The sequence below is a fragment of the Dendronephthya gigantea genome, unplaced genomic scaffold (genome assembly GCF_004324835.1).
Source record: "Dendronephthya gigantea isolate DGI-Jeju-01 unplaced genomic scaffold, DenGig_1.0 000010F, whole genome shotgun sequence".
In the NCBI taxonomy this organism is placed as follows: Eukaryota; Metazoa; Cnidaria; class Anthozoa; order Malacalcyonacea; family Nephtheidae; genus Dendronephthya; species Dendronephthya gigantea.
In genome coordinates, this window is record NW_021163020.1 from 856511 (window position 1) to 871265 (window position 14755).

At 37.5% G+C, this 14755-nt stretch overlaps 3 protein-coding genes across 5 annotated transcripts in view; 1 reads left to right on the forward strand and 2 right to left on the reverse strand.

Annotated features, from left to right (window-relative positions):
• The window catches only part of LOC114517993, a 34563-nt gene extending 31361 nt beyond the window's left edge, over positions 1-3202 (reverse strand). For all 3 annotated transcript variants that reach the window (XM_028537856.1, XM_028537859.1, XM_028537860.1), the window contains exon 1: positions 2988-3202. The gene's annotated coding sequence lies outside the window, so the exon portion shown is untranslated. The remainder of the gene's footprint in view (positions 1-2987) is intronic.
• Positions 3203-3502: 300 nt separating this feature from the next.
• LOC114518197 lies at positions 3503-6699 on the forward strand. The gene is made up of 6 exons (XM_028538142.1): positions 3503-3609; positions 3902-5295; positions 5365-5727; positions 5866-6028; positions 6282-6405; positions 6493-6699. The coding sequence occupies exons 2-6, from the start codon at positions 3914-3916 to the stop codon at positions 6672-6674; spliced, it is 2214 nt and encodes a 737-aa protein (XP_028393943.1). The 5' UTR covers positions 3503-3609; positions 3902-3913; the 3' UTR covers positions 6675-6699.
• A 238-nt stretch (positions 6700-6937) lies between these two features.
• Positions 6938-14531, reverse strand: LOC114518196 (apoptotic protease-activating factor 1-like). The gene is made up of 21 exons (XM_028538141.1): positions 14081-14531; positions 13492-13818; positions 12447-13333; positions 11994-12189; positions 11469-11665; positions 11095-11285; positions 10862-11003; positions 10391-10516; positions 10128-10259; positions 9882-10007; positions 9565-9687; positions 9309-9431; positions 8984-9109; positions 8773-8892; positions 8566-8691; positions 8253-8378; positions 8012-8140; positions 7762-7890; positions 7554-7679; positions 7307-7429; positions 6938-7107 (listed from the first exon to the last, which is right to left on the reverse strand). Exons 1-21 carry the CDS (start codon positions 14415-14417, stop codon positions 6964-6966), a joined length of 4056 nt encoding a protein of 1351 aa, XP_028393942.1. The 5' UTR covers positions 14418-14531; the 3' UTR covers positions 6938-6963.
• Positions 14532-14755: the final 224 nt, after the last annotated feature.

Sequence of the window (14755 nt, forward strand, 5' to 3'; positions counted from 1 at the left end):
TTAATAGAGACATATATTTATCTATTTAAAATATCAATTAACGATTGCATGTTTGATGTGAACAATTGACTTGCTAAATGAAAAATTGTTAAACTTATGAGACCTAGGGCTAAGTTTGATTCACAAGTTAAAGCAAATTAGAGATGACAAATTGAGTCTTGTTTAAACTCGTTAAAAAGGTAGCCATGCTATTTAGTATGAAATGATATGGGACACGCTGATTGAAGTCTTTTGGAGATTGCTATTGGCTCTGTAATTACCTTCTGTATGTGAGTCGAACTTAAATTAGACGTATAATTTAACTGAGGTAATGGACTTTGATGAAAACGAGGAAGAATAAGTCGGATAAGCGTGAGTCTATGAAGTTTGTAATATTTTCTATTTATGAAAAAATTCTAAGTATAGAAGAAATTTTATGCAAGTAAAAACTTGTAACAAGTATTAACTGTACAGATATTAAAAAAAGTCAATTGTTAATTCTCGGTGTGTTGTTCTTGTTTTACACATTGGTCAAAACCATCCACTTCTCATGGACCACTTCTCACGTGACAAGTGCAACATTGGATCTCGAGATCAGAGCTTGACAGTCGTGGATCTATAGGGGACTTTTAGGGGTTGACTTTTGTCATTTGATGTGAAATGCGAGGATATTTTAATGAAATATTACAATAGAAGATGCATGCTGAGGGATTTACTCTTGCTCTGCAGCTACCCATAATAACTAGGACTGCACAAGGTCCTTTGAATACAGTGCGGTACAAGAACTGCGGTTCATACACGGACATCAAAGCGGCCGGGGGCAAGTTGCGCTCGGTATATCTTCTCTTTGATGTGTGCAAACAACGCAGAAATGCTTTTAGCGGTTGTCGTGGAAGCTGGACTGATTGTCTTTAATTTAATACGCTTATAGTGAACTGCCTTAAATCAAACTTAAATACACTTCAACCATGACAGGTTGTAGCACAATAGGAAATTACACAATTATATAGGTCATATGACTCATATCCTTATAACTGGTTACCAAATATGGTTCAACTGCCTGAAACTAGGCCAAAATTCTTTATTGTTTGATGAATTGTGGAATCTTATTTGGTGGCAAGTAACTTTTCTGAAGTAACCACACTGCTCTCTGGTAATTTCAAATTCATTGTATTATAAATCGTTGAACAGACATCAAGGTGCACCTTCTTAAAAGTTTCTGACTTCATCGCAAGAACAACACATCTTATGTCTAAATGTTTTCTATGGCACATTGACAAGGACAATTTAATAATCACTTTGGAGAATAGAGCGAATAGATCTCATTTATTTAACATTCACAAAACAAGTCCCTACACACTCTGAAGGACCTACTTTTCATATAAAAATGCCTGAATCATAGAAAAAATTATCATTATTTCTCTGGAAAAATTTTAAATTTTATACATATTTATATCTCATTTTCCTTATTATAATGTCCAATTACCATTCCTTCACTTCACTGCTGTTTTTTGGATCCCAAGGAAGGGAGATTCCATTTAGAATCCACATTGGGTATTCCTGCAGATCATCAAGCTTTTACAAAAGCCAGAACCCCAGTGATAGAAGTGATAGCATATATCAACACTGCTGGCATCTCAGAGTAGGCTTCGTAACAAATTAATGTCGCAAAACAGACTAAACAAGACTCTAAATATTGGTAAAGTCTTCTCACTCTGTGATGCAATAGGAGCCGAAGCAGAGGTTAACCATAGCAAGTCAAAATAACACAGGCCAAGCCTGTTTTTATAATGCCAGTGGTAATCTGATAAGCAAATTATGGATACTAAATGGAATTGAATTATGACATAATACTTAATACAATACTTTGCATATATGGCTACAAGAGCCATAAATTAACATTCATAGATCAATACACCACATGGAAACCAAATCAATACAAAATTCTATCATTGCCGAACTGCACGACTCGTATTTTGAAAATTCTGATAAAGTCCTCCTGTTATAACAATACGATTCTTCATAGATTGCCAGGCCAGTTCATGGTTCTTGTACAGATAGTAAAAAACGAACATCACACTGAGCATAAAGAAGGCGAAAACAACACGCTGTAAAGTCTTGTGTAATGGTAAAATATATCTCTTCCAACTCCACGAGTAATTTCTTCTGTACTCCTTTTTGTTCATGATATGCTGCTGTTCACGATAAACAACTTAATATTTTCCACCTCGTTGAGATATTTCACGCATTATATTCAACATATAATCACAGATTAAGGTAGAAATACCCTATCCTCAAGGCGATTTTGATTTAAATCCTTAAACGATCGTCAAAATTGTGTAAATTTTATTAAATTCGAATGTCTTGTAAGTGGCTTTGAGAGTTGAGAGTTCGCAGCGCTGCTGGTGTTGAAGACCCTGGGTACGAGCTAAGCTCGCATATTTATCGCAAAATATTACAACCGCAAATATACAAGGCTATTGGTTCACGATTCACGAGAGCGAGGCTCCTACGCTACACCAACGATTTAATCATCGAGGGTGGAGTGGTAGTATGGTTAAGATAACAAATTCGCTGCTGTCTGCAAGTACCAGATCATTATGAATCTTATAATTCATCTCTACGAGTATGATTCTGAAGTAGACCAAACACTGCCACTCCTTAAGAGATGATCAGTGCAATTTCACCACGAAATATTTTGTGCGTTAAACTCCCGCTGCCAGGGATAGATGGATTTAAATGTTAAAAAGATTCTCTCCAATGCTTGCCGAAATGTTTTGAAATATTAGTTGATTTATTCATCCATGAAATGCATGAATAAATTCGAACACTCATAAAACCAATCTTGTCATAAAACCGACTGATTTTCGACGTATTTAAACTAAATCTTCTGCAAAGACTAGAAGGCAGAAACAGCCACGACATAACGTTCTTTAAAAAGCGTGGTACATGATCGAATATAAGAAATAAGACTGATATATAACGGGTAATTATGTAATACGACTCACCTTGTTGTAGTTCCTCGTGGCGTCATCTGGTGGGCGATTTACTGAATGCTGTCGCAAATCGATTATTTTGAAGTTGTTGATTGAACAATTTCGATTCAAACAGGTTAAAACAAGAGAACTAACGCATTCCTGGCAAATTTACTCAATTTTGTGCTCTAAAGCAAGGTTTCATAGTGTTTTCAATATACTGATTACTTCATCCAGAAGTTTGTGGCCCAAAGTTGAATTTTTGACTTCGCCGAACATTTGCATATCACGCCCTCGTTAAGAGCCTTTGAGCATCGTTTTGATTGGCTACTGCTGGACTAGCCACCACCCCCTCGAGACCTGGATTATGGGAAAAGTGAATTCACCCTCTAAATTAGTACATATGCTTTTGTGTACCTGCGATAAAAAAAAGGCAAAACAAAATGTTTTGATTTTACTTTTTTTGTGCCAATAACAAATGAATTTGTTTTGAAATGCGCTTCACTACGGGTTTCATTGTCCTATTGCAAAATACCCGTTACTTGCACGTTGACGATTGCAACCGATTTTTAACATCTATTTACTCTACTTTAAATTAATGGCATTGAATGGAAATATAATGAATAGAAATCATGGCGAGAAACTCTGACGAACGGTAGGTATCACTGTGTCATATTTCTATAGCACTAAAGGAACAGATATATGGCCTATACGTAATTTTTTATTCTTGTACTTATTATGGATTATTATCAGGTAGATAGCAATGTGTATATACACTCTTACAGCCCAAAATTATATATCCTACAGCTACATTTATCCATTGTCGATGATAGATTGATGTGCTCTGACGATGATCCATCTCCATAGCGAGTTAACAGTACAGTCAATATGGCCAATTTACAGTTTACAGTTATATCCATTGCAACATATTCTTTGTACTTCATCAGATTTATCAAAACATGAGACCTCCCACGAAATTCCGCGTGAAATCGACAGAATTGTCTCATTTTAAAGCGCTGGTCATATTCGTGTTTGCAGTATATGGAGTCCTTATTCCGCTCTGGTTTGCTTTCCATGGCAACAAACTTCTTGGAAACAACGATCAGTGGAGACGAATGGTGATAACATCGACTTCCACAAGAATTGCTCGCTCGCAAATTAAAGAAAATGGATATTTTGATGCGAAAAAGAATCTTGGTGGAAAGTCGTCTAAGAACGAGAAATATTTAGGGAAAAAAACGAAGAATGATTTGTTGAAACATCGGACAAAGAGACCGCCAACTTTACCAAAACCGATACACAGTTTTTACCTTTGGCCCATGTTTATGCCACCACAACAACCTCGTCGGAAGTTTGTTCATCGTTACTCAGGAAGATTGCTCTCAATGAAGTGGGAACATTTATGTTGTCAGACAATCAACTGTTTACGAAAGTTTCCGCTCTTTCCGCTCCTGCCAAGCAAGAAGAAGTTCATACGGAGATTGAAGTTCTCAGACAGCGGCAAAATGTACGGGCAACGAATAACAGGACTGCTGATGCCGCCAGAGAGCGGGAGCTACGCTATTTACATAAAATGTTTATCTACGTGTGAATTTTGGTTAAGTGATAATGAATATCCGCTTTACACCAGACTGAAAAAGAAAATTGTCAGCGGTATCCCAGTGGGGCATGATATGAAAGCTAACAACTCAGACAGCAGGTCTCCATATTTCAAAGTACGACTGGAGGTTGGTCGAGCATATTTCATGGATTTCTTACTAACAGTTTATCGTTATATGAAACGACCGTTTGAGATATCGTGGAAGCTACCAAGTAAAAACACGTTTATACCTATGACACAGGAATTCTTCATGGGATTTCAGAAGAAGCCTGAATCAATGACCAGCGTACTTCAACTCCATGCATACTCGCCTAGTGTCAAGCTGTCGTCATATTTGGAGTCCATTGAAGAACGTGGTGAGGATGACGATGACTTTACCATTCTTGGCGGGAAAACTGATCTCACGACGAATTACACGTTTTTGGATGGCCAAGGAAATCAAATTGTTGTTAACATGAGTTTCAAAGATGACCATCTCTTCTTTAAAAACAACAAGAGCGGTTTATCGTTCAAGGAATGCTCCCAAAAGCCTTTGTTTGTGAGAAACAAAACGTTATCCAAACACGCTGGCGTGTGGAAGACGTCCTTCTCTTCGGTGTTCCCAGGGGATACAACGGGACACATGATGTGCATTGGGAATCGTTATCCAGTGGATTGTCAAGGAAATAGAGTGATGTCACATGAAACTGTCTCAAAGGTTCTTACTTACTACAGTGAAGCACTACGTGACTCTAATATCAGGTAATGTTTACATGTGTAATAAGTATATGATCTATACTCATATGATCTGAAAGATCGATGTTTTCTTAGAACCAAAGGTGACTTGAAGATGCATCGTTTGGTTAGCATCAAAGAGAAACGCGACAGAAGAAACGGCTCGTTGATATTAATGGATGCTATCATAAAAGGTCCTGGTACAAATTCAACATATTATGACTCACAATACTTTTACCTTGACAAGTCTCTTTCTACGATATGCCAACCGCCTGGATACATAGTAGGTCGTGACGTGACCGTTAACATCATCGTGGTTGCCAAGCGACAGACAAGATGGTTACGTCACTTTCTCGTCAACATGGAGAGAATATACGTAAAGACAAATGATAAGCACATTAATGTAATTATTGCGAAATATGGCCATGATGATGAAGAACTTATGGAAGAATATAAAAGGTAACATTGGATTTTGTAATCCAAATTTATTAATTCACTCAATTTAAGACACGTACCTTCTTTATTATATAGTACTAATATATATACAGGTCAGTGTCATAGCCCTAAGCTAACCAAAATTCATGTAACTTCATTCAGAAGTCGATTACCGAGCATTCGTACAGTACGTCACCGTGGTGCGTTTGATAAACGAAAGGCTATACGTTTAGCAACAAAAAAGATCAAAGATAAAAACAGCATCATCTTTCTAATGGACCTTCATATAATTATTCCTGATACAATCATCCAACTTGTGAGAAAGGTAAGACGTCTCAGTTCTGAGAGCACAGAGCAAAAATAGAAGAGCAATATTGAAAAACTATGATCAGAATATTGCATTGGAAAAAATCACTTCATGAGAAAGGAAGGTTTGCAGACATGTGGTAGAATAGATGAGAGAAACGAATAGGAAAACGAGAGAGTGATAAAGTGAAAGAGAAGAAAATATGATAGATGACCGTTCGCTACGATTAGCAAACATGGTGAATCTTAAACAGAGTGTTTCTAATATTTAGTATACGATACAAGGTCAGATGGTATTCAACCCAGTTCTCTTTCGTTTATCGCACTGTGGCAGTCCTGCTTCATCGAAAAACCCACCCAGAGGATTCTGGGAGACATTTGGATATGGAATCATGGGTAAGTATCTGTTGAAACGTGGCTAATTCAGATACTAACAACAAGGAAATATTGCAAGATATACATCTATTTTATTCAATTCTACAGGAATCTACAAATCTGATTGGGATAAACTAGGTAAATTACGTACAAAGAAGTACAAAAAAGGCTGGGGCGGGGAAGATTGGGAACTACTGGACCGCGTCCTCACATCTGGTCTTGCAGTACAGCGGTTTCGCGTGCGTAATTTCTATCATTTTCATCATTCAAAAAAGGGATTGTGGAATTAATCTTAAAAAATAGTCACCAATTAATTCCCTACACTAATAATAGCTGGATAGTAATTATCCATAGCCTGGTTATATCCAGGATTATAGTTCGTTGGTAATTAGTAGGTGTTTAAATTGATTAGTGATGTTTGGGTTATAAATGAAGATAAAACATTGAACTTAAAGACCTGAATCGGTGTGATCTATTGAATTATTAAAAAACTAGCTAACCTATCTATAGCACCAGATATCATTTGCAGGCATTTTGTGCTCATTAATTATAAAGATTCAAATTGATTTGGTTATACTTTTAAGCGATGACTTTTAGTATGTATAAAACTCCCACGTTGTCGACGGTAATAAATGTTTTAAAATCCGGAGAACATTTTATACGACGTAAGTGGCTGCCTTTGATGAAGAATTGTTGAAGCAACTTTCCATCTCTCTGATGCCACTGAAACAAGATCAACAAACTCTTTTATCGTTTCTCTTTTTTAAAACTTTCTGAGTATTTCATTGTATAAAAAATTAATCAATATTCATCAATGACAAAGGATTGCCTTCTATCGGATGTGAACAATATCGATAGAATGAATATAATATTTATTCACATGCATGTTGTTCAAGATATATGTATAGTGTAACACACTCACCTGTACATTATTACCAACTGTGACCAACTGATTACTATTCTTTCCAAAAACGATATCGGTCACCCAAGCCCCTTTGTGAGATGTACACGAGGCTAATTTATGTCCATCGACAAGACTGGAAATCTTTAAAAAGAAAAATACACATAAAATAATCGGCACGTTTTCTTTTTGTAATAAATTCTGAGATAATTTGAGGGTATTCTTCAAGAAACATGTTAAATTAATAAATTATAGATGTAGTACGGACCTCAACTGTTCCATCATCACTTCCACTTGCAAATATTTTATTATCATCGCTGACAGCCAAAGATCTTAACACATCTCTGTCGGGAGATAACGTGAATAGTTCTCGACCAGTTGAAGCATCCCAAGCCTGGGTGGATATTGAAAGACAGTAGTGGTTAAACCCCCAACTATAGATAGAATGAAAGAAAACAAATCCAACTCTAGTGTACCTTGACAACAGAATTAACAGAGCTAGTCACAATTTTCGTATCATCCGGTGATACTACACACGCCAGTACCCAAGATCTGCTTTCATGAACACATGTAAACAGACGACTTCCGAGCGCACTGTCCCACACCTAGAACACACAAACACAATATTGATATATGTATTTTTGAAATATAGAGGAAAATGTGGAAACCTTAATCCCTTCAAAATCTTATAGGTTAAGTAGATCTTAAGCATTTCCTAGCTCCCACCTGAACTGTACCATCTTTGGAAGCAGTTACAATACGTCTATCTTGATCAATGAACGAAGCCAAAGTCACATCCTCTTCATGTCTCTGTTCTTTACTCAACAATGCTTCTCCTGACTCGGCATCCCACGTCTAAATTACGTAATGAAAGACACGTTAAAGCCTATCTCGTATTCCTAAACTCATGAATGCTACAAAGAAGAAATCTAAAAGAAACTTTCAAGGCTTGAAAAGTTGCTCCTACCATGAATGTCTTGTCTTCAGAGCAAGACAGTAATATGGAACCGGAATTGTTTTTGGTTAATGAATACACTCTTCCACTATGTCCAGAGAGTGTACGCAATGATCTGCCACTCTCTACGTCTAGGATCTGCATGTGAATTAGAAAATGAAGTGTAAGGGAATAAATCTACCAGCAACAAACTAAGTTCCCAATGAAAAAACCATTGACGGCTAAAATAGCGTATTTGTGAAAGAATCATTAGCGAGTTCTGCGACTGAGGTTTATGACTGTCGTACATATGAAATCCTACTAAAAAAGTATCAAAATGCTCTACCACAATTTTTCCGAACTCTAAACCAATTGCAACTCGGTTTCCATCCAGTAAAAATACCAGACAAGTGATAATGGCGTCGAACGCCTCACTAGAGCACGATTCCTTTCCATGTAATCCCGTGAAAATCTGAAAATAGAACATTAGATAAATTAGCATATTGTAGAGACTTTAATATTCAAACTGACACATAATGAACCTTGTTATTACCCTGACTGTGTTTTGATTATCTGCGATTGCAATAAGTATTTGATCGTCTTTAAAGAACACATCAAATACTTTCTTCAGTCGAACTTTTTTTGCAAAGGCGGTCGTGTCAACTGGCCAAACCTGAAATTATCGAAGACCATTATTCAACATTTAGCTATCATTCTACAAACAAAATGTAAGCATACTCTGGTATACAACTTAAAAAACAAACCTTGACGGTTTCATCGGCAGAACCGCTAACCAGTTGAGTACCGTCAAGAGAAAAATCAACAGAATGAACCCAGTTTTTATGGCCACTATAAACGTTTAACTGTTTCTTGGTGTCAATGTCCCAAAGCTTTAAAATAGAACACAAAGGAGGTCAAGTTTAGGAGCAAAAGACTGTACTAAAGAGATTCTCCATTTACCATTTCTCGTTATACCAGTATCTGTTGTGAAATGAATGCTTCACGAAAGACACTTTAAGAGTGGACGTACAAGATTTTTGTATAACTACACTTTAGCCAGAACGAATATCCGAATGATTATAAAAATACCTGAACAACCGCATCTGATAAAGCTACGGCTAACTTGTCTCCAGCGGGTGATAATGCAAACGCCAAGACATGGCCTTTAATATCAATGCATCCTGTTTTTTCCCCAGATGTGCTATCCCATATCTAACAATATACGTAATTACGGATTATCGACGACTATCATAGACCAACAGTTAAATGAAATTGGAATGAAAAAATATTGAGTAAGCACTTCCATGGTGCCCTCTGGAAGTGCTCATGCTGGAGGTATACCTACCCAAATATACGATGATGAACTAGCATAAACCAAACTATTGTCACGACTGAAGCAGCAGTAAGACACGAAATCATTATGTTTGTCAGTGGTAATCAAACAGACGCGTGTGGTAGCTTCCCAAATCTAGATACAAGACAGTGCATATAGGTTATGTTATCGTCGTGAGAAAATGCTCTCATGCATTTGAAAAGGAGTACAAACAATCCAGACTTGAAATTTACGATGGTCGTGAAATGAGGTGACAGTGGGTATAATATTGATGATAACGTACGTAGAGCATAATCAGTAATCATAATCAATTATATAACAATACTAACCTTGACGGTTTGGTCATCAGAGCCTGACGCAATTTTTTCACCATCAGAAGAAAAACAACACCATCGTACAACACCCAAATGACCCATGCATACAGCATTGGTGACTCCTGTCTCACAGTCCCAAACCTGATATATAAAATATGAGAATTTTATGCTGTAAACTGTCTTACTTAATTACTGTATTTGAAATCGATCAGTCAACAATAATGTTAGGTTATGTCTAATTTAGTCAAGGGGAAAACCTACCCGAATTGCGCCGTCAGATGAGCAGGAAATGACCTCCTTTCCCACTGGTGAAAATGCAGCGCAGTGTATGTCCTGTTTGTGATCTTTGTACGTGAGTTTCAGCTCGTTCTGGGCACCAGAAAGCCGCCATATCTAAGGAAGCGAGTAAATTATATTCAGTGAACATAAACGTATAAATTATAATGATCATGAAAACAGAAACCATGAGCATAAACATATAAAAATGGATGATATTCAAGAAAGTATTCATGATGTAGTCATACCTTAACAGATCTGTCATGGGATACCGTTAAGACTTTAGTGTTGTCGTTATTAAAAGCACAACAAATGACCACATCATCGTGACCACCCAGACAATGATGTAATTTTCCAGACATCGCATCCCAAACCTACACGACGGTGCAATTTACTCGTGTTGTTGACTTGTTGGACATATAGGGTATTATATGAAGAAGATCTGGGGCCGGTTGTTCGAAAGGCGTTTAGCTTAAACGGTGGATAAGTCAAAATTAAATAACACTCTTACATCTCTTTTGAATGAGTCAACTTGAATATTATGCACTGAATATGTAGTTTTAAACAGTATCTTTGTATTAAGGTTAAAAACATTTAGTTTGCTTGTTGAACAAAACGATGAACTTGCTTTCTATTTGGAACTTAACCACCGTTTAAGCTAAACGGGCTTTATACAACCGGCCCCTGATCGTTTTAAACTGGCAAAAAGAAAAAGTTACCTTTGCTGTTCCATCTGAGGATGAAGAGAGGATAGTTTTGCCATCCGAAGAAAAAACACAACAGTGAATGGTCCCACTTCCGTGAGGTTTAAATGTCGTTTCGAAAGTTTCAAAAGACTGAGCGTTTAAACTCTCTTTGTTGCTAAAAGATTTACAGTTCTCATTACAGTTACCATCATAAACTATAATCTCAATGTAATATTTTCTCTGTTATATGCACATGAATGACCTACCACCAATCCAAGTAAAGTTTTCCTTTCTTCGATCGTTTCAGAGCTTCTTCTTTCGCTTGCTTGTAAACATCATTATTCGTGGATTCATTCAGGGCTGTTTGAACGACATCAGGCATCGGGCGACTTGCAAAAATGTGCGCGTTGGTTCGTACAAAATTATAAAAATCATTCAGATTCTTGAATTCGTCCTTCTGCAAAGGAATTTGCCAAGTTTAGTTTATGGTTCTGTATGTGTTGTAGTAAAATTATGACACACTTTAGATTGTCTCTAAAAGATTAAACGTTTTTAAGAGGAAAAAATCGAGGTAGAAAAGAGATTATTTAGTATGAAAATAGTTCATTTGGGACTATTAATGATAATCATTCCTCGTTACCTCTTCTTCCTGGATAAGTTTATGAACTTTTATGTAATCATCAATAATATCTGCTGGTCCAGTGACTTGAAGTTTTCTTATAACCCAAGCTAGATTTGTGAGTAGTTGTATTGCTTTCCCTTCCAGTTTTGCCTCTAACATGTGATGAACGAGATTCCAGTAGATGTACCCGTCGTCCGCTAGGCTTGCAAAATTACCTAAAAATTAATTGGATTTTATGGCTAATATTAACTAAAAGATAGAGGTTTTAAAGGGTCTTAATTTCGAGTGAAATTATACACACTTCAAATTCAAGCCAGGGACAGTTGAAGGAAAAATGAGTCAACTATAGGTCTTCCGGCTGGAATTGAACCTACGCTTCTGCGATGCCGGTGCAATGCTTTTGCAACTTTATCTAAAAAATGTAAGACCCTTTCACTCGTAATGAATGCCGGCGATATTAACAATACTTGGTAATAAAGGCGCTCTTTGACTGATCATCTGTTGTTTTTCATGAAAAACATCAATGAATAAACCATTATTCACCTTTGCATTTCGCCTCGTAGCATTCAACCAATCGCCTGTGACGAGCCTCAATATCATCACAGTTTTCCAACATGTAAGCGAATTGAATATTGGGTATGCCAAAGCCAGCGCTCTCGCCATTAGGATCTGAACCTTGTGTTGTGTTCACCAAAGATTTTTTGACCAAGTCAGCCAGGATGTCCTCCACTTCCACTTCCTGTATCAAAAAGATGTACTGTATTATCACAAGATATAAGAGCATCAAAATAATCGAATTACTATAATCTCATAGGGTAAAATAGAGCAGCCAAAAATGCTCGATTTAGAAGAGAGGCGCTGTATTAGTATCAGCGCTTTATCAAAGACGCTTATTAATTAATCCGAATTCTGAATGTGCTGTCAGTCAGCAGGGGCAGTAAATCAAGCATTATCAGTATATAATCAAACTAGATGAATCTGAACTCAACAACGCACATCTTTTTCACTCCAAAGCAAGCAAAACACGGAGATAGGAACTTTAATGGAGGAGTCAAATATGACAAAATCATAAAACATCTTCCGTATTTCCTTGTCGAGGTTATCAATGCTTATTGCAATAGCTTCACTTGGGTTTGCATATTGGTATGTCGTCGCCTTAAACTTGTCCAGCTTGTGTTTGCGCAGTTGCGTGAAATAATAAACCCATCGACTCGGGTGATCCCGTAGAAGCGCGCCAATTATGCTAATCATCAATGGGTGGCCGTTGCACTCCGCGATGATCTTATCCGCTTCCAATGGTAATGCTGTCACGTGCTTGTTGGTCCATTTGGAGAAAATATCCATGCATTGCTCGGAGCTGAACTTATCAGGTACACGCACAGGACATCTTGTGACTTCAATGCAATCTGCAATGCTGACATCGCGAGTGGTGACCAACACTCGTGCCCGGATGTCAAACAAACGTGCATCGTGAGCGCTCCAGAGGTTATCCAGAACCAACAGCGCACGTGGGTGCTGCTCTGAAAATAGACTCCGAAGACGCTCACGAGCTTCTTCAAGATTTTGTGGTTTAGGGCTGTGTTTGTCCTTATCAAGTCGCATGCAGAGATTTTGCATTTTCATCAATAACCTTTGACGATCTACACGTCCTACTTCTGCCCACACCACTCCCCCAGGGAAAATCGTATCTAACAGCAAGGCATCTCTTAGTGCATCAGCTGCAAGGACGGTCTTGCCACATCCCGCCATGCCATGAAGCACTACCCATGCATCTCGGTTTTTCAAAGAGCGTAACGCTGTGCGCAAGTTATTTCTTTCCCGTCTTCGTTCGGTGAACACTTGTGGTTGCTGTGGGACACCTCCTGCTAAAAGTTTTGATTCCACTAGAAAATATAAAACACATTTCAAATCTTCAGTACAACCTAGGAACAGCATGGCAGCATCTTTTAACACTCTCGCATCAAATGTGGTATAAAAACTGCCTTAAATATTGTCTTAGACTGGGATTCATATTCACTAGTTTATAAAAGTCTTGCCATACCAATTGCTTGGGCATCAGCATTAACAGAAGGAAACCTTGATCTTTCTTGCTGATTTTCCGCTAGCAGTAATTCTGCTAGGTGAGGATAAGGATCTTTCAGAGCTGACAAAAAATGCTGAAATGCGCTATCTCCTCTCTTTACTAATATATCTAAGAGCTTATCTGCTCGTCGTTTTGCTGTTTTCTCAAATCGAATTAGCTCAACATCGTCATCATCAAAGACAAATTGTGAAAGAAGCTGGCTCAAAACGTCATCCACAAGAAGATCTTCAACAATGGCAACTCTGTTGGATTCAAGCAAGGCTTTGTGGTCTTCAGTCATTGGACCTAAGTAATTAAAAAGAATATTACAATTGTCATTGATATACACAAATTATTTGCCTAAGTTACACATGTCCTTACATGTTAGACAGCTCAGGTGAGCTTAAGCAGTTTACAAAGTGATAATTCAAATAGGTTGGGAAAGAGCTTCTGTTAAAAATCAATGAATCCATAGATTGGGTGAAACCAATCATTAATCATTACAGCACATTTACAACAATATAGAAACAAGGCTTGATATAGAGGATATGAACACAAGATTACCTACCTTCACTTGGTACATTATTGTTTACGACGAAAGGACTATCATGGTCCTCCGGGATTCCTTCGTTACCAATTCCGCTCTTAAGTAAACTGGCTAGGTGCGGGTATTTATCGAACAGACTCTCATAGAAAGCTTCGAATGCTCCAAATCCCTTAGCGGGCAACAAATCTAAGAGTTTTCCGGCTTTCTGTCGATTGGTTTTTTCTGATTTTATCAATTCACAGTCTTCCTGGTCAAGAATGAACTTGCTTCGCAACTCGATCAAAACATCCTCCACAAGCAGATCATCGACGATTTTAGTCCTATTTCCAATCAGTAGTTGCCTATGTATCTCTCTCATTGTACTTTCGGTTTAAATGAAGTAAAAATGTCAACAGAAACGATAAAACATTCTTTCTTTTCAATTGTATTTCATGAAATCTATGCACAACACTAAAATGAAAGCGCCATGGCCAAGCGGAAGTGTCATCAATAGCCTGCTGGCCAGCGCCTTTTGTGATTATTTTTGAAATACTTCATATATCACTCTTACGTATACGCCAATACTTCATAATTATATGACTCTAAAGGTCTGTTCACACGATCCAATTTTGCAACCTCGTACCCAGGGTCTTTACTCGTGGGGAGAAAAGACCCTGGGTACGAGGTTGCCAATTTTGTTGGATCCAATTCACTTCT